Source organism: Cynoglossus semilaevis, chromosome 14 (assembly GCF_000523025.1).
Source record: "Cynoglossus semilaevis isolate Cse_v1.0 chromosome 14, Cse_v1.0, whole genome shotgun sequence".
Taxonomy (NCBI): domain Eukaryota; kingdom Metazoa; phylum Chordata; class Actinopteri; order Pleuronectiformes; family Cynoglossidae; genus Cynoglossus; species Cynoglossus semilaevis.
The window spans coordinates 3,691,468-3,714,465 of NC_024320.1; the positions used below are offsets into that span (position 1 = coordinate 3,691,468).

A 22,998-nucleotide genomic window follows, 5' to 3' on the forward strand; every position below is an offset into this window, starting at 1 on the left:
GTGGTCAGACCCTTCTTTGGGTCAGTTCCTCCTGGGATATTTTGGTCTGGAGCAGCTGTGACTGTCTGTTGAGTCTGTTGGCCTGAGCAGGTTTCAGTCACTCACATTGTGAAGCTGCATTTGTTTGGTTTTGTTCACTAGATGGCAGCAGGGCCGGGTGTGAACAAAATGACTACTGACCCATTAATAATAACAACAATAATAATAAGTATTATTATTAGCTATTATTGGCTAATTATAAAAATACAGTATTATTAATAGCTATTATTGGCTAATTATAAAAATAATCATAATAATACTAATAGTCATCATTATTATTGTTGACATGGTGTATTGGACAAATCTTTTTATTCTCAAATCCTTTTATGTGTATGTTATGGCCAAATACTGCTAATACGTGAAAACAATTCATTAAGAGGAAGACAAGCCACGCAAACGTTGCAAAAGATGCAAAAGTTAGTGGCTAATGATTAGCCAAAAGTAGCCCAAAATATACAAAGTCAGTTAAAAACCCCATTTAACCCAAAGTCGGTCATCTGTACTGTATGCCAACTAAACTAAAAGAGAAGTAAAAGTTAGGGGAAAAATAAATAAAACCTATTGTGTGATAACTAATCGTTAGCTTTATGATCGATTCAAATTAACCAACAGATAGCATGGATAGATAGCATATATATTGTGTATATAGACACATTTGACTTGCCATGTTATTGTGTATATAGACACATTTGACTTGTGAAGAAAACCGTGGTAGATTTTATTTTATTAACACAAAAAGACAAACTCTTCGTCTTTAACTTCTAGCTTTTTGCTACACAGTATCGTTTAATATGTAACATGACAGCATTATCAACAGGTGCAGTCATTATGTTGGTCCTTTCAAAAGAGCAGCAATGGAAAACAGGTTTTTTAGGCCTCTTAAATATAACACGTTTTATGAATCTATATCAAGTTTGGTGCATCATTTGTCCTTTATAGAAATAGATATCAATCAATCACTACAGAGTGGAACTCCTAGATAGGAGTCTAACCCGTTCCACAAAATAACAAAACCAATTAATTCGTTGCATCACCCCAGAAATATACTATTAATTAATTAAATCAACCCTCCCCCAATCATCAACAACGTATATATAAACAATGTATTGATCATATAAAATAATAATAATTAAGAAGACCATTTTATGTAACTATGCCCCCATGCCGTACGACTGAATGGACGCCAGAGCACTCGTAACTGGATATTTCCTCGTATCACAAGGAAAAGTTTGCAATAGTTGCACATTAATAGACTTGGAAAGATTTTAGGTAGCTAGTATCTCAGGGTTTCCACTGTAAATTTATATATATACATATATATATACATACACACTAACACATATTTGTGCATACATTAATACCGTAGGGTTAATGGCCACAATCAACGTGTTCAACTAATATTAAGGCACAACTAGATCAATGCCACACCGGTGTGGTTTATGGTGCGCTCACGCTACGGCCGTTGTACCGCACCCAAGCACAATTGCCCCCTAAAGCATGGATCCCAGCACTAGTGTGAGTGCAAATGTTGCTAAGTACATCTCGTGCTACCTCCGAAAAATCTGCCAATCGCCGACTCACGCAGTCAATACATCAAGACATTGGTTAGGGCTGATAGTTCACAAAGCATCACGATGATCAGAGGGCCGACTACATTAAAGATCGTTCACAAAGCAGCGGCAGTTGTTGTCAATTTGCTCTCGATCGCTCTGTGAACAACAGTCATTGACACACGTGTCGGAGGTAACCGGGCTTTAGCTCGCTCGCCTATGGGGTAATGTAAGTCTGGGCCAAAGGGGGTCAGGGGTCAAGGGAGGGGGGCAATTGGCACTTTAGCGCGGCACGTAGCAACTGGCCCTAGGTTGAGTGCGCCCTTAGACATCGTAAACATCAACGTGAGCTCCAGATTCGTAGCTGTCGCCCAGCAGCAGCTTCATGAGGACGGAGCAGGACTGGTCACAGCTCAGTACTTGACCCTTATCACACATGTCATTGAAGGACATCCTCAGGTTCTCATCAGCTGTGTGACTTTTAGCATATGCAAGCATGTCGGTGTCCAGCGGTCCTGAAAAAACAAACTTGTATGAGATTAGTTTCCTTTTTTTTTTTTTTTTGCTTTTCAGGACTAAACATGACTCCGTTCTAGTGCTTACCTGGTCCATAGTTAAGAACTCGGAAACATGACTCCGTTCTAGTGTTTACCTGGTCCATAGTTAAGAACTCGGATGTCCGGCTCTTCCTTTGCCAGCACCTTAAACATCATATTTCTAGCAGCCTTGCCCGTGCAGTACAGCGACCAGGAGGGATACGGCTGCAGGGCACATATTGACGATATGTTGACAACAGTGCGACGGAGACCATCTCGCTGAGGGAAAGCGTCCAGGACGCCAGCAGTGAGGCACAAACAGGAGCTGACATTGAAGGACAAGTAAGAGTTTACTTCAGCCATGTTGGTGAAGTTCCGAAAGAAGTGAGACACATCACCTACAGAGCCTGTAAGGATAGAGGGAGGGAATCAGAATTGTCCTATATTCTAGTCCAATTGTAAAGCACATGTGGTGGAAATGTTACATGCCTGGAGATTATTTACTTGTTGGAGGAGTGTTTGTGTTTAACTGTGTCTATTCATTGAGAAGTCCTGATCCTGGGAACATTCTGTACGGGTTTGAACATTTACATTGTAAAATGTTCTCAACTCAGTAGTTTATTAACCCTTGTTTGACGATGACCACCAAATTTACTGTTTTACTGTACCCCAATGTTTACCCTGAGGCCAGATATTAAAGACATGGGACAGTATAAGATTGGTTGAGACTTCCTGGTCAGAGAAGCTCATGTCTGGAGAGAGATTGAACACTTGGTACTTGGAACACTTTGTCCAAGTCTAGTTCCTTTGGCTTTTAACAGACATGTCAAGAAATCTCCACAACAATTTGTTGTCAGAAGTGGGATCTCGTGAGTGATTACCATCATATTCCAGTAATATTAGGAAAGACCTGGCATCTTCAGGGAGGGCTCTGAGATGAGGGTCAAAATAGGGATAGATACCCACTACAGGGTCCATAGGGCTGGAGATTATTCCATCTGTGAGGGAGTGTAAAGGTACTGAATTTGACATGGTTGATGCGTAGTTATCTGCAAGAATACTCGTATGGAGATGAGGTCTAAAGAGACCAGAGCCCATTTGTGAGTTTGATAGCAGGTTGAGGTGAAAGGTCCTTTGAAACAAAAGCACCTGTGAGCATCTGTACCATATTTCAGGAGTTTCAAACATGGCAGTTTTTGATTTAACCTGATCTAATCTGCTAACATGCTTAAAAAGACAGCAGATGTTTGTTTAAGACAAGGACTTCTTTAGGAAACCATTTATGTAGCAGGGTGTCCTATGTTCAGCCTGGGGGGGAAATCAATTTTTCAACCCTCAAATATGAACCATTTTGAAATCAAAGCAAACAACACCTACCGATGTGTATTTCTCCTTTTTCCCAAACTGGAAGAACATATAAATAGAAATGGATTTCTGACTTATAAACACACAAAGCAGTCGGCTGTGAAACATTCAACTTTGTGAAGACATCGACTTTGCCCCACTTTAACTCGACCAATTGTGAAGTGGATTGCATGGGACTGTAGACTAATCAATGGACTGATTAATACTGATAAGGACAGACAAGCAAATCTTGATGTGTTCTAACCCCCCCCCCAGTTTCTAAAGCAAATCTTGATGTGTTCTAACCCTCCCCCAAGATGCACAGTAATGACTAAGTACGACAAAGTCAAGTCTTGTATAATAAATTACTTAAACATGCGTGTGTGAGTGTGAAGTCACATGCAAATGCATTGTGTGTTATTTTTGGCTCAGAAGTGTAAGGGTAATTGATTTTCCACTCAGCATTAGTTAAATCATTCACAACGAAGACGAGGACGATGACCTCACGTGCCATTACAAACTGCTGCAAACAGACGGCTGAAGTTTGGAAAAGGGCTAGTGGGGGTGACTCTGGTCCACAAGGTTTGACTTGGCCTTCTTTAGGCTCTGGATTTATGTCGAAACATTACTTGTTGAGGATAAAACCTCCAAATCTGCCCCACATTTTCACAGTAAAATAAAGTACAGTTCATCTAGTCTTAGACCCAGCAAATAAAAATAAAGAATAAAATAGACTAAATAAAACATATTGTCATAAAAGCTCTTTAAACTTATCAGCTTTTTGCTCAAATTACAACCCAATTATGTATGTATCTATACAGGTTATTCAATAATAATTAAAAAAAAAATACTATAGCATGACACCAGCTGTCAATGTCAAAACTGTAGTATTTAGTTTTTGGGAGTATTTCGTCATGTTTGCATAACTTTTAAGAAAATAAACGTGTCAAAATATGACGTGCGTTACATTCATGTTTACACACTCATAGTATGTAAATGGTGGTTGCTTCCAAACTTGTTTTGAGTAGTTGGCAGTTTTTGAGCAAACGAATTTAAAAAAAAGAAAAAACAATCAGTCAACAATTGGTGCTGCTAACTGCTAAATATGCTGTTAAAAATGTTAAGGGGCGTTATATGGTCACTGTTATTTACTGTTTTGCTGTGCTATGCTGAGGAAACAGTGGTGAAACTAGACCAGTCACTAGAATTAACCCAGGTTGTTTGACATCTATATGTAATATGTCAAATTAATAGAGCAGGAAAATGATTATTCTTATTTAATAGGGACAATAATGACTCATCAGCGCCTCCTGGAGTTGTAGTGACGTGTTTCGACAGATCAGCATAATTTTAGGGGAGAAATTTTGAATGATTTTTTTTTTTTTTTTTTTAAATTCACTTTACGACCCTTTAACATCCATCTGCTATGGGAAACCCATTTGCTACGCCCCTGACAGGCTGTACATGAATGAGGTGTTGCGTAATTCAGTCATTACTACGGCTTAATCCTTTATTAAAGGCATATATAAATCACAGTATAGGTCCACTTCTCCTGGACGTGGTGTATTTTTCTTACCTGCATTGTTGACTAGTATAACATGATCCATGTCCGCCTTAAAGCACCGTCTGGCGGCGCTGACGATCCGTCCCGGAGCATCGTTGTGGCCGAGGTCCGCTTCCACACACTCCACCACCAGGCCCGCTCCTGCACCGTCACCGCCGGTGAGCTCCGTCTGCAGAGACCGCAGGTCCTGACCGGAGCGAGCCGTCAGCACGATGGCGGATCCAGGCTTTATGAGACGGGCCAGGTGTTTGGCCACGGTCCGACCTAAGCCTCTGGAAGCCCCGGTGACGATGCACAGAGCCTGGCCCAGGTCTGTTAGAGCAGTGGTGGACGACATGGTGATGACGAGAGCGTGCAGAGTGAGCGAAGCCCTGAGAGTGTGTGAGGGAGAGTAAGAGTGTGTGCGTATTTTTCTTCTTCCCGGCAGTTAGCAGCAGTAAACGCCCACTTGTTGCCCTGCTGCCATCTCTCGTTCATAACATGTTTCTCCTCCTCCTCCACTTGTTCCTCCTTTCCCTGCAGCGCCTCCTATCATTATTGTTTACCCCCATCCCCCCACTCCCTACAAAAAGTTCTAGTTCACATGACCTCCATTTTTTTTACTACTACTACTACTAGTACTTTTTAAAAATGTTCACATGACCTCCATTTTTTTACTTCTACTACTACTACTACTAGTACTTTTTTTAAAACTTTGTGTGATTAATAGTTATATTATGCTTGATTACCATTCATTATTATAATGACAATAATAATAATAGTAATAATAATACTGGGCATTGAAATCACCTGTGGGGTTAAGATAGATAGATAGATTGATAAATTGATCGATAGATAGATAGATTGATCGATAGATTGATTGATTGATCGATAGATTGATTGATTGATTGATTGATAGATTGATCGATCGATCGATAGATAGACAAACTAGTAGGTTAGTAATAATTATTGTTCTCTTGTGTGGTGTTGTTATTGCAATCTTTGTTATTCAAATGAATTAGAATTATGTGTACTGAAGTATGTCACTGCGTCCTATGTAATGTATATGTAAATACAGTATAAGCAAAATAAGTATAGTTATAATTATGAACATATGTTATATAAACAAGTATATAAATAGTTAATATAATTAATATATAATAGTCAATATATGAACAGTTTAAATAGTTAAATAAACATTTAGATATGAAGGCAGTTCCAGCAGATAAAATAGTAGTGCATGGCTATGTTCCCCCTGGATTCTGTCTGCATTGGTATCTGGAAGAGGTTCAGTTTTCTTGAGAGAACTCAGGACAACATCGTAGGTCTCCCCATCCCCATCCACACCACACCACACCACAACCCTTGTGACAACACTATCGCCCCTTGGTGTTGGGTGTGGTCAGACCTTTTAAGTCAGGCGTTGAAAAAAATCATGTGGGTCAGTATTACCGCCATCTATTACTTAATGTCTGTCCTGGACCTCACACTATTACAAATGTTATCTTCATCTATGTCAGGGGTGTCAAACATACGGAGCGTGGGCCAAAATTGGTCTGGCTAGGGAGTTCAATCCGGCCTGCTTGATTTTGATTTTGATTTTTGAAGTGAAAAAAAGATGCGCAAACACCTCATGTTCATAATGTTTTTTCAAATTATATTTCATTAAATATTAATATTTTCTAATATACTTCTTTGCATGAAAAGAAAGGGGAAAACACGGACTTATTGTTATTATGCCCAAAATTTAATTAACAAAATCTCTCCATTAGTCTGCAGTCATAATCTTTCAGCCAGGAAAAACATCAATAATTTACAGAAATAAGAAAAAAAGGTGCTTCTCTTCTTCCATCCCCACCCGTTAGTCTTTGCATTTTTACGTTTTTAGGGGAAAGACCAGACTGGTATTTATTTTGTTTGTTTGTTTTATTTCACTTTATTTGTAGGAAAGAAAAACTCTAACACATCTGTTCAAATTAAGTAGTTCATAAGAAGTTCAGTAATTCATCCCTCGCCAAAATTAAGTAGTTCAGAAGAAGTTCAGTAATTCATCCCTCGCCATAGGACAACATCAGATGACCGCTTTATCAATCAGCCGCCGTCGGTGGCCACAATGCACCCACTGTATATTTATAAACAAAAGGAACACTGTAGAAATGTTCACATGGTGAGAGTGTGTACATATAAATAAGATGTTTTTAGAGCCAAATGGCGATGCAGATCTGCACTAATGCATCGGTCAACCAATCTGGGAGAAGAAGAAGAAGTCCAACATGTTCTGACATGTAAACTGGAAGAACAGATGAGGGCGAGGGCCAATCGGAGCTGTGTTTTGCTGGCTAGAAGACAAGACGTGTGAACTGAGACATCCAAACCTTAGAGTATGTGTGTCAGGTAGTCAAAAAAAAAAAGGAGAAGACAGGATGACTGCTCTTGTCAACTGCTCTTTGTGACATAGCATAACAGTCTTTTCCAAACGTTTTTGGGCCCCCTGCATCTACACATTTACAGCTACTGGCATCGAAACTCCACTGAATTTGATTTAAAACACCGTACTTCCTAAAAATGGATTTTCTCACTGTAATACAAAAAAGAAATACTAAAAATTAATAATAATAACGCCAAGCCCTACGTGGACCTATTTTTCCTTGAAAAGTCACAATGTGAACTATTCCATGGCCTCTTGTACTACGATTTAGATCTATGTATATGGTAATGAATAGTATTTCACTGTATAATATGTAAAATAATTTAATAATAATAATATTATATGTTAAATAAATAATACAAATAATAATGATGTTCAATAAAATACTTTCTGATTACGATGCTACAAAAGCTCAAGTTAGACTCCATAGTTTAGTTAGTATTTTGATATTTTGTCAACTAAACCTAAAGTAAAATTAAAACAATGTCATTGATTAAATTGGGACTAAAACCGAGTTACAACTGAGTCAAAAGACTAAGGCTAAATCAAGACTGGCTGTAAAAAATAAACACTGCTGGATGTTTTTTTGTTTGTTTGTTTGTTTTTTGGATGACATGTGAAAAGCATGACACCCTGGCAGTAAAAAAAAACAGAGCAGGCTGCAGGTTTGATGTGCAGTTCTGACCTACATGTGTGATTCACTGTGGACACGTTTATCATTCTCAAAATCACTATCCTGGGAGATCAGCTTGTAGGGCTTCTTCCTCTCCTTCTCCTCCACCACTGAGTTTCCCATCTCCACATCTTTGGTGCGGAGCTCGTGTCGAGACAAAAACTCAATTATGCCGGCGCCGATGGAATCACCCAGAACATTGGTGGTGGTACGTAAGCGGTCCCTGCAGGAAAGTAGCAAAGTGTCAAAGTTTGTAAAAATGTTTGAAAACATGACAAAACTTATCCAGTAACAGCTCGTGGCTAAAGTTTGTAAAAATGTTTGAAAAGGACATGACAAAACTTATCCAGTAACAGCTAAATTGGAAAAAATTAAGAATTGATTACAATACAGTGAGCTATTAGTAAAAAACAAACAAACAACAACAATAATAGCTATAGGCTATCTAATAATAGCCAAACTATTTACTGTAGGTACTTGTAGCCAACTTGTAGTTAGCATCTTCCAAAGAAGTAGCAAAAAGTAACCGCTAAATGCTAGCCAAACAAAACAAAAAGGTTATTAACCACTGAAAATCAGTGATAAAAGAAATAATTAAAGTAAAACCTAACTCAGAAACAACTAAAATGGTAAGAAAATAAATGTGGAAAAAACCAAATGGCTGATAATAATAAAATAACCTATGTAACACATAACAAGCAAGTATCAAAAACTATAAAAAGGTTAACCTAGAAATTGAACCGACCAATAACGTAGAATGTTTGCCATACAAAAAATATAGCATGTTAGAAGTAAAATAAGAATAGTTACCAAAACATAACACAGAAACAGCTAAAATTGCTAAAGTGAGGAAATTACCGGATAAAAACAAGCCAACCATAGGTTAGCCTAACTCAAGTTAGCATCTAACAACTGCAGCTTAAATTTTATCTTAACAAAAATTGCTTTTTTTAAAATGTAAATTAATATATAAAACGAAACAACAAAATGACCGTATATAATATCAATACAAGTGAGCATTGCTGTTACAGAATTCTTTTTTTTTTTTTTTTTGTGGCTTAAACTGGGCCTTTCAGAGTCAGCCCATTTTTCCATAATCCAGAAAGTTTTTTCTTATTACCCCAGTTAGCTGAGTAATTTCAGAGAAGGGTATTCTAAAAGAAATGATTAATTTGGGAAACCTAATTATGTTTCTATGTTAAAACTCATTGCAGAAATATTCAATACAAAAGGGAAGATGTGGAGCGAGACTCCAGGGAGAAGATGGAAGTGTGTCACTGGTTGGCAGTATATTCACTGATGACCTTTAATGTGACTGAGGATCTTTGCCAATAAACAGTGTGAGCTACTCACAGGAACCAGTCAACTGCAATAATGAGTGTGATATCATCGGTCGGGAGTCCGACAGAGGTCAGTACGATCACCATGGTGACCAGACCGGCCTGGGGGATGCCTGCGGCTCCAATACTGGCAGCTGTTGCTGTGATACTTGATGAGAGATAACGATAAAGAACAAAACAGAACTATGACAGGAACCTTCCCGTTGACAGGATTACTCAAATATTCAAATCGAGTCAAAACAACAGGTTAAACCATAGGTTAAATCATTTGGTCTTTAAGCGTTGTCCTGTAGTAGAAGGAATACAACAAACATGATCTGAGATTCAGCTGGACTGCACCATAAACGGCTCTCACATTTCTTAGCGTACCATTCTTTTTTGGATTTTCTTGTGGTAGATTGTTTTTAGAATTTAAGATTCTCTGGAACCACTTTCCAAACGAAGGGCCACATTAGGTTTTTTTAGCATTTTGAAGTTTGGCTTAACATTTCTACCATCACTAAGGCTTAGCACATACTACAGAGTCTCCAGATTTCACCCACAATAACAAGTTGGACAGGGTTGGCCCTTGTCTACAGTAGTTGGTGACAGTCAGCATGGCTAGCTGGCACAAACCTCTGTTACGGTCTGGGCTTAGATTTCCAGCTGTAATGATTCCTACCTGATGGTTATGATCTGTCCGAAGTTCATTTCCATATTGTTGACCTGAGCTATAAAGATGGCGGCTAGGGCTTCATACAGCGCTGTTCCGTCCATGTTGATAGTGGCCCCCACGGGGAGCACAAAACGTGTTATTCTCTTATCAATTTTGTTGTTCTCCTCCAGACATTTAAAGGTGACGGGGAGAGTGGCTGAGCTGCAAGTGAATTCAGATAGTTGGATTGTTTAGCAGTCAGAACACATCGTGCGTTGACGTGCGGCCATGTTGGACAGAACTTACCTGGAGGACGTGCCCAGTGCTGTGACCAGAGCTTGCACCAGCCCACCAATGAATATAAAGGGGTTCTGTCGAGTGATGGCGAAGTATAGAGTAGGAAGAATGATAACGCCGTGGATCAATAAGCCAATGATGACCGTGATGGTGTACATTCCCAGTTGACCACCCATCTGTGTCAGGTCATCCATCTCCACAATCTTCCCTGCGATGAGGAACAGGATACCAATGGGAGCATACCTGAGAGGATGAGGACGAGGAGGAGGAGACGTGCAGTGAGTGATGTAGCGACGGTGCAGTTGTTTGACAAACTTCCACGGGTGCTAAGACCTACCACATGATAATGGCAACCAACTGCATGATGGCCTCATTGAGGCTGTCGAAGAAATCCCTCAGGAGCTGACCCTGCTCCTTCATGTTGCCAATTATCAGACCAAAGCACATGGAGAAGACCACCAACCCCAGGGCGTTGACAGCATTGGTCTGACCCGCTATCGGAATCACTTCCTCCCGAATGATTTCCACCACCTCCTGGGTGGCATTGGTGGAGTTGAAGAGGGTTTCGTTCACCGTCACTGTCACGTGCACCGCCCTCTTGCCATATTTGGTTTTGAACTGGAAAGGATGGAAGTTAAACCGGTGGTAGGTTGAAGGTCAGCTGAAAGTCTGACTAAACTTATCGATACTTCTGGAGGATGTTGTCCACGGGATGACAAAGGAACGTCGTCATTTTGTACCGAGCTATTCGTAATGTTTCAGTCTCAAATGTGTGGAGTCCTACTGAAAATTCAATTAATTACTTTTTGGCCTATCTTTTGAGACCACTAATGCTACATCCATTTTTTATATACAGTCTACAGGTGAACTGGAGTCAGTCGAGGTCAACATTCCCATGCAACCATTCGCCACGAGACATTTTTAATCGTAAGTCAAAGACTCACATTAAGATAGTCTAAAACAGGGGTCACCAACGTACTGCCCGCGGGGCACCAGGTAGCCCCAATGGACTACCTAAGTTGCCTAAGTTGGGGCAACAAGAACTGCACTTGCGATGGATGCAATTACGACAGTGGGAAGAGTGTCTACTACTCTGTGTTCCATTATCACTAGATACTTCAGGAAGTGTGTGTCAAACAAGTAGCCCTTCATATTACTAAGTGCCCTATAAGTAGCACATTGCTGTGTTGCTTCTACATCAAATAAATCCTTTACATACATACTGTGGCTGTAGGTGAGCTTTTGCGATAAATGAAACTGTGACACCATCATCAGAGCCAATGACTGTAAAAGTTGTTCGTGATGCTCACCTGCTGAGTGCAGGCTTGGACCAGGTTGGGTGGAAACATGTTTCTGAGGTGAAAGAAACACAGTAATGAGAAGATTTAGTTATGACCGTAATGACAACGATGTCACCAAACCTGAAGGGCGGCGCTGCTCTACGGGATACCTGATCAGATCTAAGAAGGCGTCAGCAGGACTGACTTGCTCTATTTTCTGCTGTTTTCCAAACTCTTCCTTCGAACCCTTTCCCGGATGGATGATGAGGACGATGATGATGCCGATGAAGACGGCGATGAAGGTCGTGCTCATGTAGTATATGACGGCTCTCATGCCCATCTTTCCTGAGGCCTTGCTGTCCAGAGCTGCCATTCCTAGAAGAAGCATGGGGACACTTCATGGGGACACTTGAAGTACAAATGAATATGGTTCCCTAGCATATCTAGATAGAATGTTACTAACATGTTGGCAGTATAAAATCTAAGGATTAATCACAGCTGGGTAATGGTAATAAGACACTGTGTGCTCTGCCCACCTATCATGTGGTGGAAAACCTGAAGACAAATTCACGTGACCATGGCAACGCCAGAAAAAAAGAGCTGCCATCATACATAAACGTGTGACGTCATTAGCGTTACCTGTTACCAGGCTGGAGATCAGCAGAGGCAGCACAAGCATCTGCAGCATTCTCATCAGCAGCTCTCCGGGGAAAGAGAAGTACTTCACTTCCCTGTAGCTCATCTTGTAGGGACGAAGACCAAATCCCAGAATAATTCCTGTCGATGTAGACAATTGGAGTAGGTCTGGTCAAAACGATAACTGAGACATTGTCTCTGTAGCCTCAAGAATGACGCTCACCTACAATCACGGCCCCGACAGTGAAGAGCACAAAGGCGTTTTTCTTGAGGAAAGCCTGCACGTCCTCCTTGGAGATCTCCTCTACTTTCCTCTTGGCTTTCATGGTGCGTATGTGAATATTTTCTCTGAAACGCTGCATCCTGCTGCTGGAAACCAGAACATGAGTCCATGTCTGAACACCTTCCAAAGTAAAGCCGAATAAAAGTCATCTGGTTGTAATGTCACTTCTTTGGGGCAGCCCATGGCCTCGTGTTAAAGAATCAGGACCTGGCTGTGAGGTGTGGAGCTCCTGTGTGCCTCTATATGAACTATGTTTGTCAAATTATTATTATTTTTTTTTTAGGATTGATAGATCTATCTATCTATCTATCTATCCATCCATCTATCTATCTATCCATCCATCCATCTATCTGTCCGTCCGTCTGTCCATCCATCCATCCATCCATCCATCCATCCATCTATAGATGCTATAGATGTCTCCTCATGTTGTGTAGAGACTAGTGTTTTCAGACAAACCTCTGAGTGCAGAACAGCGAGTAAGTCTACGACTGACAACTCAGACAAATGAGTGCAGGACAGCGAGTAAGTCTACGACTGACAACTTGACCGACAAAACTGTCCAGTGGAAAATTGTTCAGGACCGTAGACGGATTAACATTTTACGTTTAATATACGTTTGTTAAAAGGAAACTCTCATCTTGTTCTAGAAGCTACTGGTAAAGTGAAAGAAGTAATGACCCATATCCAACAACTCTGTGAAGATCAATTTTGAGTCACTCTTTTGTTTAATTTTCCATTCAAGTAATTCCACCGTTTGAATTAATCACAAATGAAGACAGATTAGCCATAGACCCATAAGACGATTCCCGAGGAGATAATAATAAAACGAGTATTTCTGCAACCGCATGGTGTATTTGAATACTTTTTTGTGTTTCAGTAAAATGAACACTGTCGAAGAAAGGAACAAGAGAAATATCATACGTAAACAGATATTCAAGAAAATCTGTGATTGTTGTGAGATAAATTGACATGGACCAGAACCAGGAAGTTGAAATCCTAATAAATTCAATAAAAAAAAATCAATGATAATTCCACAGTGAAGTTTCAAACAGTTTGTTATCATGAGAAAAGTTGTATACATTTTGAAAACAAACACATGTTGTTCAGCATCTCTTACCTCTTTGGGCTGCAGGGGTCTTCAGTAAATTCTCCTCAAGTTTAAGACCCGTGAAGTCGCGGAGTGGGGTTGTGGGGAGGAAGAGCCCGCGTTGTGTCTGGGATCCAAAGTGAACACCTGTCTACCTTCAATGTAGTAAGAAAAGACGAGAAGTAGGGTAGACGTTCAGAGAGCGAGGGTGGGTGGGTGGGTCGGGCTGAGAGAGAACGTGAGGTGAGAGACGTCCTCTAATAACACAGATAGCCCTGTTAGACTCTCTGACACAGTTTTGGCAAAGAGACACAGATCTGTAAGGAAGTTAGTGGAGAGTTTTGACGATCGCTGAGCACCACGTCCAGAATTTGGGATTTGAATCTAGAATCCTATGTTGTTCAACAGTTTATGATTTATTCAACAACAGACATACTTCATCTTAAATGTTGCGTTCACTGCTGTCTTCTGTGAAACCATTTTTGATAAAAGCAAGAAGTTTGTGCTACAGCAAAATAGCAAAATATAAGGTTATCATTATTTCAAATATACAGAGTTACTAGTGTACATGTAGACTGTCCAAGTCCAAGGTCCTAACAAGTAGAGAGGATTGTTTAAGGAAAGGCCTCCACTATTTAGTCCTGGATTTGCAGATAATCCACTGTGTCCACATACAGTACGTCTTTCCTATTTCCTTTTTAAATTCATTTGCATGGTAAGAAAGACTAATTTATGCAGAAACAACTGATATTGACCTAAACCAAGAAACTGAAGAAAATGTCAGATTGCAAACTGAAACTCTATGTTGAAGCCATGGTCCCAGAGTGTCATTTCATTGCAATTTGATGGATGTCTTTATACGCATATTTTATCCAACAAGGCAAAATTTTGTGCACATTTTCACACATTACTTAACAGCTTACATGAATGATTGAGATTAAAATATTTTCTAAAAGAATATAGTGATGGTTTAAGTTGAGTTGAAGTAGCTATAGTTGCCCTGACATTAAGATTCAAAAGGGTTTAGAGCTCAGTTTAACCAGTATTGCCTCCCCCTGGCGGCCAAGTCTTAATTCTGCTCCACTTTTTTCCAAGTTTCGTTTGAAACTATTACGGTGATTTCCATGGTAAGATTAATTTCCAATACATTTGGTATATGTTTATGAAAGGTGGTGTATGTGAGCCGTATGCAGTAATAATTACCGGATGTAGAACTGGAAAATTTATATTAAGGCCAGTCGTGGTCCTATATGTAAATACTGACTGGGACTGGGATCCGTGTGTGTACTGTTGAGACCCAGAAACACACACGTACACAGACAAGACATAAGCTGCTCGACAATAACCAAGTTAAATGATACACATGATCTCGCTGGAGACGTGTCATAGTTTGAGGTAATTCCACAGAGTGAGGGACGTGCACCACAATTAGCAGCTCCGTAATAAGTGACCTCACTGTATGGAAACATATCCCCCCGTGGTGAGGAATATAATTAGTGAAGAAAACCCTCAAAATCAGGTCAGGTGTCTTTTTTACAAACACCATTCCCTGTGGGAAAGGAACATTGGTGCCGTTTTACTTCATTCCTCAGACTGTCTGAACATGAGCGGTGGTGTGAACAGATTAAAATCCTACTTTAAGCCCAGACTAAACAAGCGATGCACACATTGTTGTATGGGACGCTATGCAGTCTGTGGTATTATTTATTAACTGTTTAATGTGATGTCGGTTTAGTACAGGTAGATCTATTAAAGAAAATGAAAAGTTATAATATATTAAAAGAATTATGGCACTGTAAATTAATCAACCTGCTGATCCAGTCTACTATTTTGATAAAGACTTATACGGTGTGATTTGATTGGCCCGATATATTTATAAGTAGCTATATGCATGTGTGTGTGTGTGTGTGTGTGTACCGTGAGGGTAAAGAGTAAAAAAAAGTGTAAAACGACTGAATGTTCTTACCAACGTGCAGACCACGGACGCCCCACACAGAAAATATTAATACGTTCAAAAAATACATTCTAATGTATTAACATTTAGAACAAGGGTAAAATGTGTTTAATAGCGCATTTAATATATTAACAATTAATTTAGTAAAATGCCCGTTTCCTAGAATTACATTACGCAATCGCCAGTAGAGGGCAATACTGATCCATTTTTCTTTTCTTCTGTCCGTGAACACCTCGGGGTCACGTGTCGCGACGCGCGCAGGAGCAGCCCCAAACAAACGTCAGACATTTTAGACCACGCCCCTGGTAGGCCAATTCACATCAGCCAATCAGATTAAAGCAGACAATCCAGTACGTAGGCGGTTAACACACGCGGTAGTTACGTGCCTTTCAGGTCGTACATGACCTGTTGTGATTGTTTGTGTTTTGTTTTTTGTTGCCGCTCACTTTTACAAGCCACATAGCAGGGCAGACGCGGCGTGTCGTCACCGGAGCCTGTTGTAACGGTCTCCTCTGTAGGGTAGTACCCTAGCGGAGGTGTTTTAAGTGCGCGTCATCTCTGTTAGAAAGCTGCTGACTACTGTTAGCGTTAGCAACTGAGCTGGTGAAGTATCGCGAGCTTTTAAACGTGACCAAATACGGTCGGTAGGTGGACTATTTAAGGTGTACGTTACTTAGTAAACAGTTTAACTATTTTTCGAGTGACTACAGATTCGGAGGAGGAACTTTGTTTCTCTCCAGCTCAGAAAATCTCATTGTTAGTGTTATTGACCTCCCCGAGGGCACCAGCGAAAGGGAGTGACATGACCCGGTGTGTCCGCTCTCCAGCACCTGAACCCGGACACTGAGCGAAGTGTATAGTCGTGTGTTCCCCGGTGAGAATGAGTCGAGGCTCGGCCCTGAAGCTGCTTCTCGGTAATCGAGCTGTAACCGTGCTGTTCCGCTCGTTCCACTGTTCACCATGCAGCGCGGCTTTATCGAAGCCCACGACCGGGTTCAACCCAGAGAGAGTGGCCGTGGTGACGAAGACCACTCGGTATGAGTTCGAGCTGCAGCGGTATCGGTATGCCGGACTGTCCGAAGAGGACCTGAAGCAGCTGGTAAGACATTTCGTTGAAGGAACGTGAAGACATACCTCCATGTCACCTTCAGTTTCATGTTGACAACCTGTTATGATAACTTCCAGTAGCACATTATTTACCATTTTCGGTTATTAGCATCATATTTTCCCGTTTTCTCAATGATTTATTTCTCTGGGGGTACCATTGTGGTCAGTCGTACCGTTTCATTAAGGCAGTGCATCCAATTTAGTAGCACTCTGTGCAACTTTCAAACGTGTCCTCCTGTCAGTCTGCCCTTGAATATGTTTTAAAATGAAACTGACCAGTACTGCTCATTAAAGTCAGTTGTTAAAACTGCATTTCTTTATTTGCTTTATTTTTAATTTGCATACAGAATAAATGTAGCTCCCCCGTCACAGTCCCCCCAAATAAAATGGAGGTTAAATGGAGGTTGATTTTTATGTCCTCATAGTCAATCACTGTGTTCATGTTTTAAAAAATCCCCCTGTGATTTTTGTAATCTCATAAGAAAAAGTTACATGCAGTACATGCTCTACATTTGTTTCCGCAGCTTGCCATGAAAGGTTCCAGCTACAGTGGACTCCTGGAGAGACACACCATCCACACTAACAATGTGGAGCATATAGTGAAGAGCCTGAGGTAAGACGTTTCATAATTAAATAGCTAAAAGTAAGCCAAAAATCCTGCAATGTGTTGGCAAAATTTGCTTCATATTTTCTAAAATGTTTCAAACACACCGTTTACCCAAATGTGAAAGTGAAAGTAAAATATAACAAATGCTTAACCCAGCAATGGATATTTATTTATATAACAGAATATTAAATAAACACTATGCAAAGTAGCAAAAAAAAAGGTAATAGCCAAAACAGTAGCTGCAAAAACAGATAAAATGTGAAAAGAAAAAAAAGAGCATCCTGAAATTAGGAAGTGACACAACACAACATAGAGTTTAGCACTCCCTGCTCTTCTTCTAATAGTACGAATTCCTTCAGTAAAACATGTGCCTTGCATGGATAAAATCTTTTTTTTTTTTTTTTTGAGTGTTGGCTGTTGCTTTGCGTGTTTTTTTTTTTACATGTAACGTGCACTGCACAGCCGCACTAACTGGGCTAACTTGTGATTCAACTAACTTCAACAAGCTGCTGTATGCCACGTCTTTTTTCCAAAATGGTGATGATTGTGATGATTTGTGTGTTTTCAGGAGCTAAGGCACCGAGGTGAAAGTGGTGAAGAGAGGAGAGTACGATGAAGAAGTGGTGCGATGGGCAGACGCCATCATCTCTGCTGGAGGTTTGTGTGTTTTCACAAACGTACTTGTGCATACTTGTGCTTTTATATCTATGTTTTTTATGTATATATATATATATATATATCTATATTTATGTTTAGGTGATGGGACAATGCTTCTGGTCGCCAGCAAGGTTTTAAGTAAAGACAAACCCATTGTTGGAGTGAACACTGACCCTGAGAGGTAAAACACTGACTTGCATAACAAATGTCACATTTTCAAGATACTTTCACTGTGTCACATTGTACTTTTAACAAGCAGTGAGGGTAAGGAAAACTTCAGTCTGACACATAAGTCAATAGAGAAAATAGGTTTCAGCTCAGGGAGACATTAGAACTATTGTCCTGTGCTTCCTTGTTTGGTCAGGTTGTCGCAAACCGCTGGTAAATATGAAGAAAAAAAAAAGTAAAACTCTTACAGAATTTGACGGAGTCACAGTGGGTCAATAAGTCAAATTCTAGATTGTCCTGTTAATCGTTTGTGAAGACGAAAGTAAGCGGCTGACAAATCCCAGCTTCCTTTGGTGAAAGCCTGTCTAAGAGAGAAGGCTAAAAAACACATTATTACATTGTTGACTTAAGTAGATGTTGATCTAAAAGTGTTAACATTCCTGTAATGCCTAAACCATGCTTCCTGAATCGTATCATAAAGGACAAAAAGTTTCTGATTTCGAATGTAAACATAAAATACATGCAATTTTTCTTTGGCCTGCAGGTCAGAAGGTCATCTGTGCCTGCCTGTACGCTACACTCGAGCCTTCCCCGAGGCACTGGAGAAGCTCTGTCGTGGTGAGTTCAGGTGCGTATTTACAGACTAGTGTCCAAAACCTCTGTCTTTCTAAGGAGCCCTTAGATCTGGGTGAAGCCATTCGATGTAAAACGTTGTGTTGCTCTAAAGTTCAGATGGTTGTCTTTGAGACACTGTTCTGAGTTACTGAGTTTGTAGATGAGGAATGCAGTGGGAATTGTGTCAGTTAGACAGGTTCACAGCTGCAGCACAAGTTATTTTAAACATCCAGGTGGAAGTGGAGCAACAGGTGAAAAGCACTTTACACTTTCCAAAACATGAACCAGAACTGTTTTAGCTAGCTTATTCAGTGATTAGAACTAGCGCTATCAAAACAATATCACCTTAAAGACATTTTGAGGATTCATGCCCAGACACACTTTTATTTTCCTACTGTGTGCTGTGGTTGTGTCCCTGCTAGAAAAAGACTCTTGTGAAAATGTATGAATCACAATTAAATTTTCACGTGTTGCACAGCAGTGAAGCTCACCTTTAATTTGAAGCCTTAGCCATGTTACAGCGAGCAACATATGCACTGTATATATGTGTGTGTGTGAGCAGAGAGCAAAAGCAGCAGATGAACGTCTCCAAACATTCTAAAAACTCAGAACATCTGTCTCATGTCCAGCCCCCCAGGACATTTTCAAGAACAGGTCCAGACAGTGGCGGTCTGAACACAGCGTGTCACTAATGTAAAGAGTGTCACTGACAGCTCCCAGTGCTGCCTGTAAATTCTGGCTGTTGAACTGTGGTTGGCGTAGAGGTCAAGACCAGTCTGAACCTGTTGGTCTGGAAATAAGTCACACGGTGTCTTCAATCTGCTGTTGACCTTAAAGCTTTGGACTTCAGCACAGTGTGTTGGGATAATCAGACTTCTCAATCCAAACTGTTGTTAGCTGATATTAGTTTTGGATCATGATTAATCAAGAAAAATTTCTAAAAAAAAAAAAATTCTAAAATTTTCAAAAAAAAGAGTGTTTATATATTCGTATCTATCTGAAAATATATTTAATTATGTCTGCGTGTGTATATATAAATTTTGTATTTTTACACATTCTCAGGTGGCTCTGGCGTCAGAGGATCCGTGTGCACTTGGAGGGAACAGGAATCAATCCGACGCCCGTGGACCTGCACGAGCAGCAGCTGAGTCTGGAGCAGCACAGCCAAGCTCACCGCATCACAACCAACGACGTCCGGCAGAGTACTAAACCTGTCCGTCTGTCACTTTCTGCCTGAAAGTTCCTGTTTGTGTTTCCACTTACTCAGTCGGTCTTCACAGGAGCAGGAACGATACACGATAGAGCCTCCAAGCCCAGCCTGCTCCCAGTCAGAAGCCTAAATGAGATCTTCATCGGGGAGTCTCTGTCATCCAGGTACCCTAATCTGCTTCGTTAATCCACCGTGGCCGTGCTTGTCCCTCTCGCGCTCCTCAGCGGGCTCACAGTCCACCACATGGCGAAGTTAAAACACTACGTTATCCTCTTGCTTCATAGGGCTTCCTACTACGAGATCTCTGTGGACGACGGTCCGTGGGAGAAGCAGAAGAGCTCGGGACTCAGCATCTGCACTGGAACGGGATCCAAAGCCTGGTATGGATGTATGGATGTTTTTTTTAAACATTTTTTATCACTTCCAGGAGCATTTCATCGACTTTTGTTCTCAAACCTTTAGCTATTACGATTAACACGAGGGTGTTTTGCTAGCTGATTTTTAGCTAGCAAAGTAAAGTTTAAAGTAATTGTTTTATAGCTAAACATAAACAACCAAAGTTTCTGAAACATTTTGGAATCTTCTTTTAGGATTTTGTTTCTCCCACATTTTGTAATCAAACTTTCTTTTGTTGTTTTAGCTAAAATAATGCTATTGTTGCTCGATTTCTAGCTTAAAACTATTCTTTGACTATCATTACCTTTAACTAACCTTTAAAGCTTCAAGCAGCAGTTTCAAACATTTGGACCTTCTTTTTTTTAATAGTGTGTTCACATTTCACACTTTTTTGTATCTTTTAGCTATGTCTTACTTATATTTTTGGACAACTTTATTTCATGGATTTTCCTAATTTGTTTTATGGTGGCTTTTTGGCTATTCTCCAGCTTTTTTACCAGCTAATGGTTAGATTTGTTTGTCAAACTTGTTAGCAAAATTTGCAATAGTCTAACATGTTAAAGACAAGTTTATTTGTTTTAGCCAGTTTGAACTTCTTGCTTTTAGTATTTGCAAATGGTTTATTGGCTAAAAGGAAGAAAAAAAAAAATCCAGCAGTTAGTAGATACAGTTGGTTAAAAAGTTAACAGTTTAGCCCAGCAATCAATAGCCAAACATAATAGATAGAAAAAAAACTTTGAATTTTTTTTCTATCTATTAACTGTAGATCAGAAAGAAAAAAAAAACAGAATAGAAAATGGCTCAAACATGCTGAACTGCTTCTGTCATCTGTCATTTTCTTCTCATCTCCACAGGTCGTATAACATCAACAAACTTGAAGAACAAGCTGTGGAAGAGGTTTTGAAAATCGGTATGTGGACTAATGATTGTTGCAGGTGTGTTTGTTGTGTTGGACTCAGGTTATACTTTTTCTCCCCCTTCAGGAAAATCTCTGTCATGTTTTGAGATTCCGCTGAATCGTGAATTTATTGAGAACGGTGAGTTGATTGATTTTTTTTGTTTTTTTTTTTGGCTTTTTGGTGAGTTGATTGATTTTTTTTTTTTTTTTTTTTTTTGGCTTTTTTACTTGCACATTTGTGACTCATGTCCTTGTGTGTATGTGTGTGTGTTTTTTAGTCACTGACAAGTACAACGAGTCGCTGGTATTTGCTCTAGACGACAGGCACCTCCTGTACAGCGTCAGAGAGCCAATAGTCAACAGAGTCTTCTCTAACAGTCGACAGAGAGGCTTCGCCAACAAGTGAGTGTAAAACTTCAGACTGGACTACAGACAGAGATGGAGACATATTGCATCAGTGCTTTAATGAACCAAATAGTCCAGTGAAACAAGTGTGCAGTAGTAGAATTGACTAGGGTGTCAGGTGATACTCGTGACTTGTTGGATGCCTAATTTCTTCGTCCGCAAAACACTGAAAATGGCCCATACTGTTGAAATGAAGTCGTGATATGTAGACTGTAACAAGAGTCTAATATCAACATATAATATCTGAAAATAAAGAGGTTTCACATATGATCATAAGTCAGAGAGTTTCAGGACTAAGAAAAAAACACAACAAATTTTCTACCTTCGGTTCTTAATTTCAGTCTAAACCAGGCAAACTAAGGCCTGGGGGCCAGATGGTGTTCTTTCAGCTTTTTTATCTGGCCCGCCAAACTTTTCCAAATGATATAATTTATTTATATTATCATTATACTTTTACCTTATCCCTGCAATACCCATGTTTAATTTTAGGACAATTGTGGCCCGCCAATCAAAGATTTTTAAAATTTTAAAAATTCCTGGACTAAACTGTTCTTCGGTGGTGATTCCATGTGGGAGTTATTTCTTTTTACGCTAGGATTCTGGAGAAGGTCATTGATACCTGGTCAAAAACAAGGATTGTATATACAGTTCCTTCAAGTGTTCTTTTAGTCAAAGTAGGAAAATGTCAAATGACTCAGGTGGATCTAGATCAAAACTGTTGATGAGCTCCAGTCATTTGAACAGGTTTGGTTTGGTTACACAGGTGACATTTGCTCTCATTTCAAAGTGTGTCATTTATGAGGTTTAAATAAATAAAAAAAAAAGCTGATTAAATAAAAATTAAATAAAGGCTTAACACAGCTCAAGACTTGACAAAGACTAAACATTTGTCAAAGCAAATTAATTAGAGTTGGAGCATAAGAGTTTCTTTCAAAAGAACATTATTTTTAGTTTTCCGTTAGTGCTGTGGCGCCCCCAAGGGGTTGCTCTCTTTATTATTCTCAAACTCGTTTTAAAAAAAAAAACCAAAAACATCTTCTGTTTTCTCAGAGTCTGCGTTCGCTCTCGTTGTTGGGACGCCTGCATGGTGATCGATGGCGGGACGTCGTTCGAGTTCAATGACGGCGCCATCGCCACCATCAGCATGAGCGAGGAGGACCAGCTGCGGACTGTGGTTCTAGAGAACTGAGGCCGGTCCAGAGAGTCGATTCAAAGCCGACACTCCTCAAAGGAAAGAGCCAGATTTTAGTTTCTAACTCCAGAAAGTGTTAAATAGTTTAATACCTGAGCGAGAAAAAAGGTAAAGATGTT

At 40.0% G+C, this 22,998-nt stretch overlaps 4 protein-coding genes across 5 annotated transcripts in view; 1 reads left to right on the top strand and 3 right to left on the bottom strand.

The window, feature by feature from the left end:
- The window catches only part of LOC103389163 (threonine synthase-like 2), a 649,915-nt gene that overhangs the window by 161,208 nt on the left and 465,709 nt on the right, over positions 1–22,998 (bottom strand). The gene's annotated exons all lie outside the window — the stretch shown is intronic.
- LOC103389188 (sepiapterin reductase) lies at positions 734–5,577 on the bottom strand. The gene is made up of 3 exons (XM_008324501.3): positions 5,046–5,577; positions 2,242–2,532; positions 734–2,104 (listed from the first exon to the last, which is right to left on the bottom strand). Exons 1-3 carry the CDS (start codon positions 5,368–5,370, stop codon positions 1,914–1,916), a joined length of 807 nt encoding a protein of 268 aa, XP_008322723.1. The 5' UTR covers positions 5,371–5,577; the 3' UTR covers positions 734–1,913.
- Positions 8,126–13,824, bottom strand: LOC103389190 (excitatory amino acid transporter 1-like). Of its 2 annotated transcripts, XM_008324503.3 has the most exons (10): positions 13,701–13,824; positions 12,524–12,669; positions 12,304–12,441; positions 11,835–12,039; positions 11,695–11,737; positions 10,722–11,002; positions 10,394–10,627; positions 10,115–10,309; positions 9,467–9,601; positions 8,126–8,336 (listed from the first exon to the last, which is right to left on the bottom strand). In XM_008324503.3, exons 2-10 carry the CDS (start codon positions 12,660–12,662, stop codon positions 8,126–8,128), a joined length of 1,581 nt encoding a protein of 526 aa, XP_008322725.1. In that variant the 5' UTR covers positions 12,663–12,669; positions 13,701–13,824. The 2 variants fall into 2 exon arrangements, with proteins under 2 accessions (XP_008322725.1, XP_024918606.1); XM_025062838.1 differs by lacking the exon at positions 13,701–13,824 and having other exon boundaries at positions 12,524–12,722.
- Positions 15,871–22,992, top strand: nadk2 (NAD kinase 2, mitochondrial). Its single transcript, XM_008324504.3, is given in 12 exon segments — positions 15,871–16,723; positions 17,256–17,344; positions 17,907–17,995; positions 18,095–18,176; positions 18,708–18,791; positions 19,841–19,980; positions 20,059–20,152; positions 20,273–20,368; positions 21,239–21,294; positions 21,368–21,421; positions 21,561–21,684; positions 22,738–22,992. Coding segments are annotated over 12 exon segments (1,266 nt in total). The 5' UTR covers positions 15,871–16,504; the 3' UTR covers positions 22,877–22,992.

Bases quoted from the DNA above. Each gene is read 5' to 3' on its own strand.
- LOC103389188 (XM_008324501.3), bottom strand. From the start codon at position 5,370: ATGTCGTCCACCACTGCTCTAACAGACCTGGGCCAGGCTCTGTGCATC. The intron at 2,533-5,045 runs GTAAGAAAAATA...CTATCCTTACAG, and splicing joins TATACTAGTCAACAATGCAG to GCTCTGTAGGTGATGTGTCT. The intron at 2,105-2,241 runs GTAAACACTAGA...TTGTTTTTTCAG, and splicing joins AGTTCTTAACTATGGACCAG to GACCGCTGGACACCGACATG.
- LOC103389190 (XM_008324503.3), bottom strand. From the start codon at position 12,662: ATGCAGCGTTTCAGAGAAAATATTCACATACGCACCATGAAAGCCAAG. The intron at 12,442-12,523 runs GTGAGCGTCATT...CTACATCGACAG, and splicing joins TGTCGGGGCCGTGATTGTAG to GAATTATTCTGGGATTTGGT. The intron at 10,310-10,393 runs GTAAGTTCTGTC...ATTCACTTGCAG, and splicing joins GCACTGGGCACGTCCTCCAG to CTCAGCCACTCTCCCCGTCA.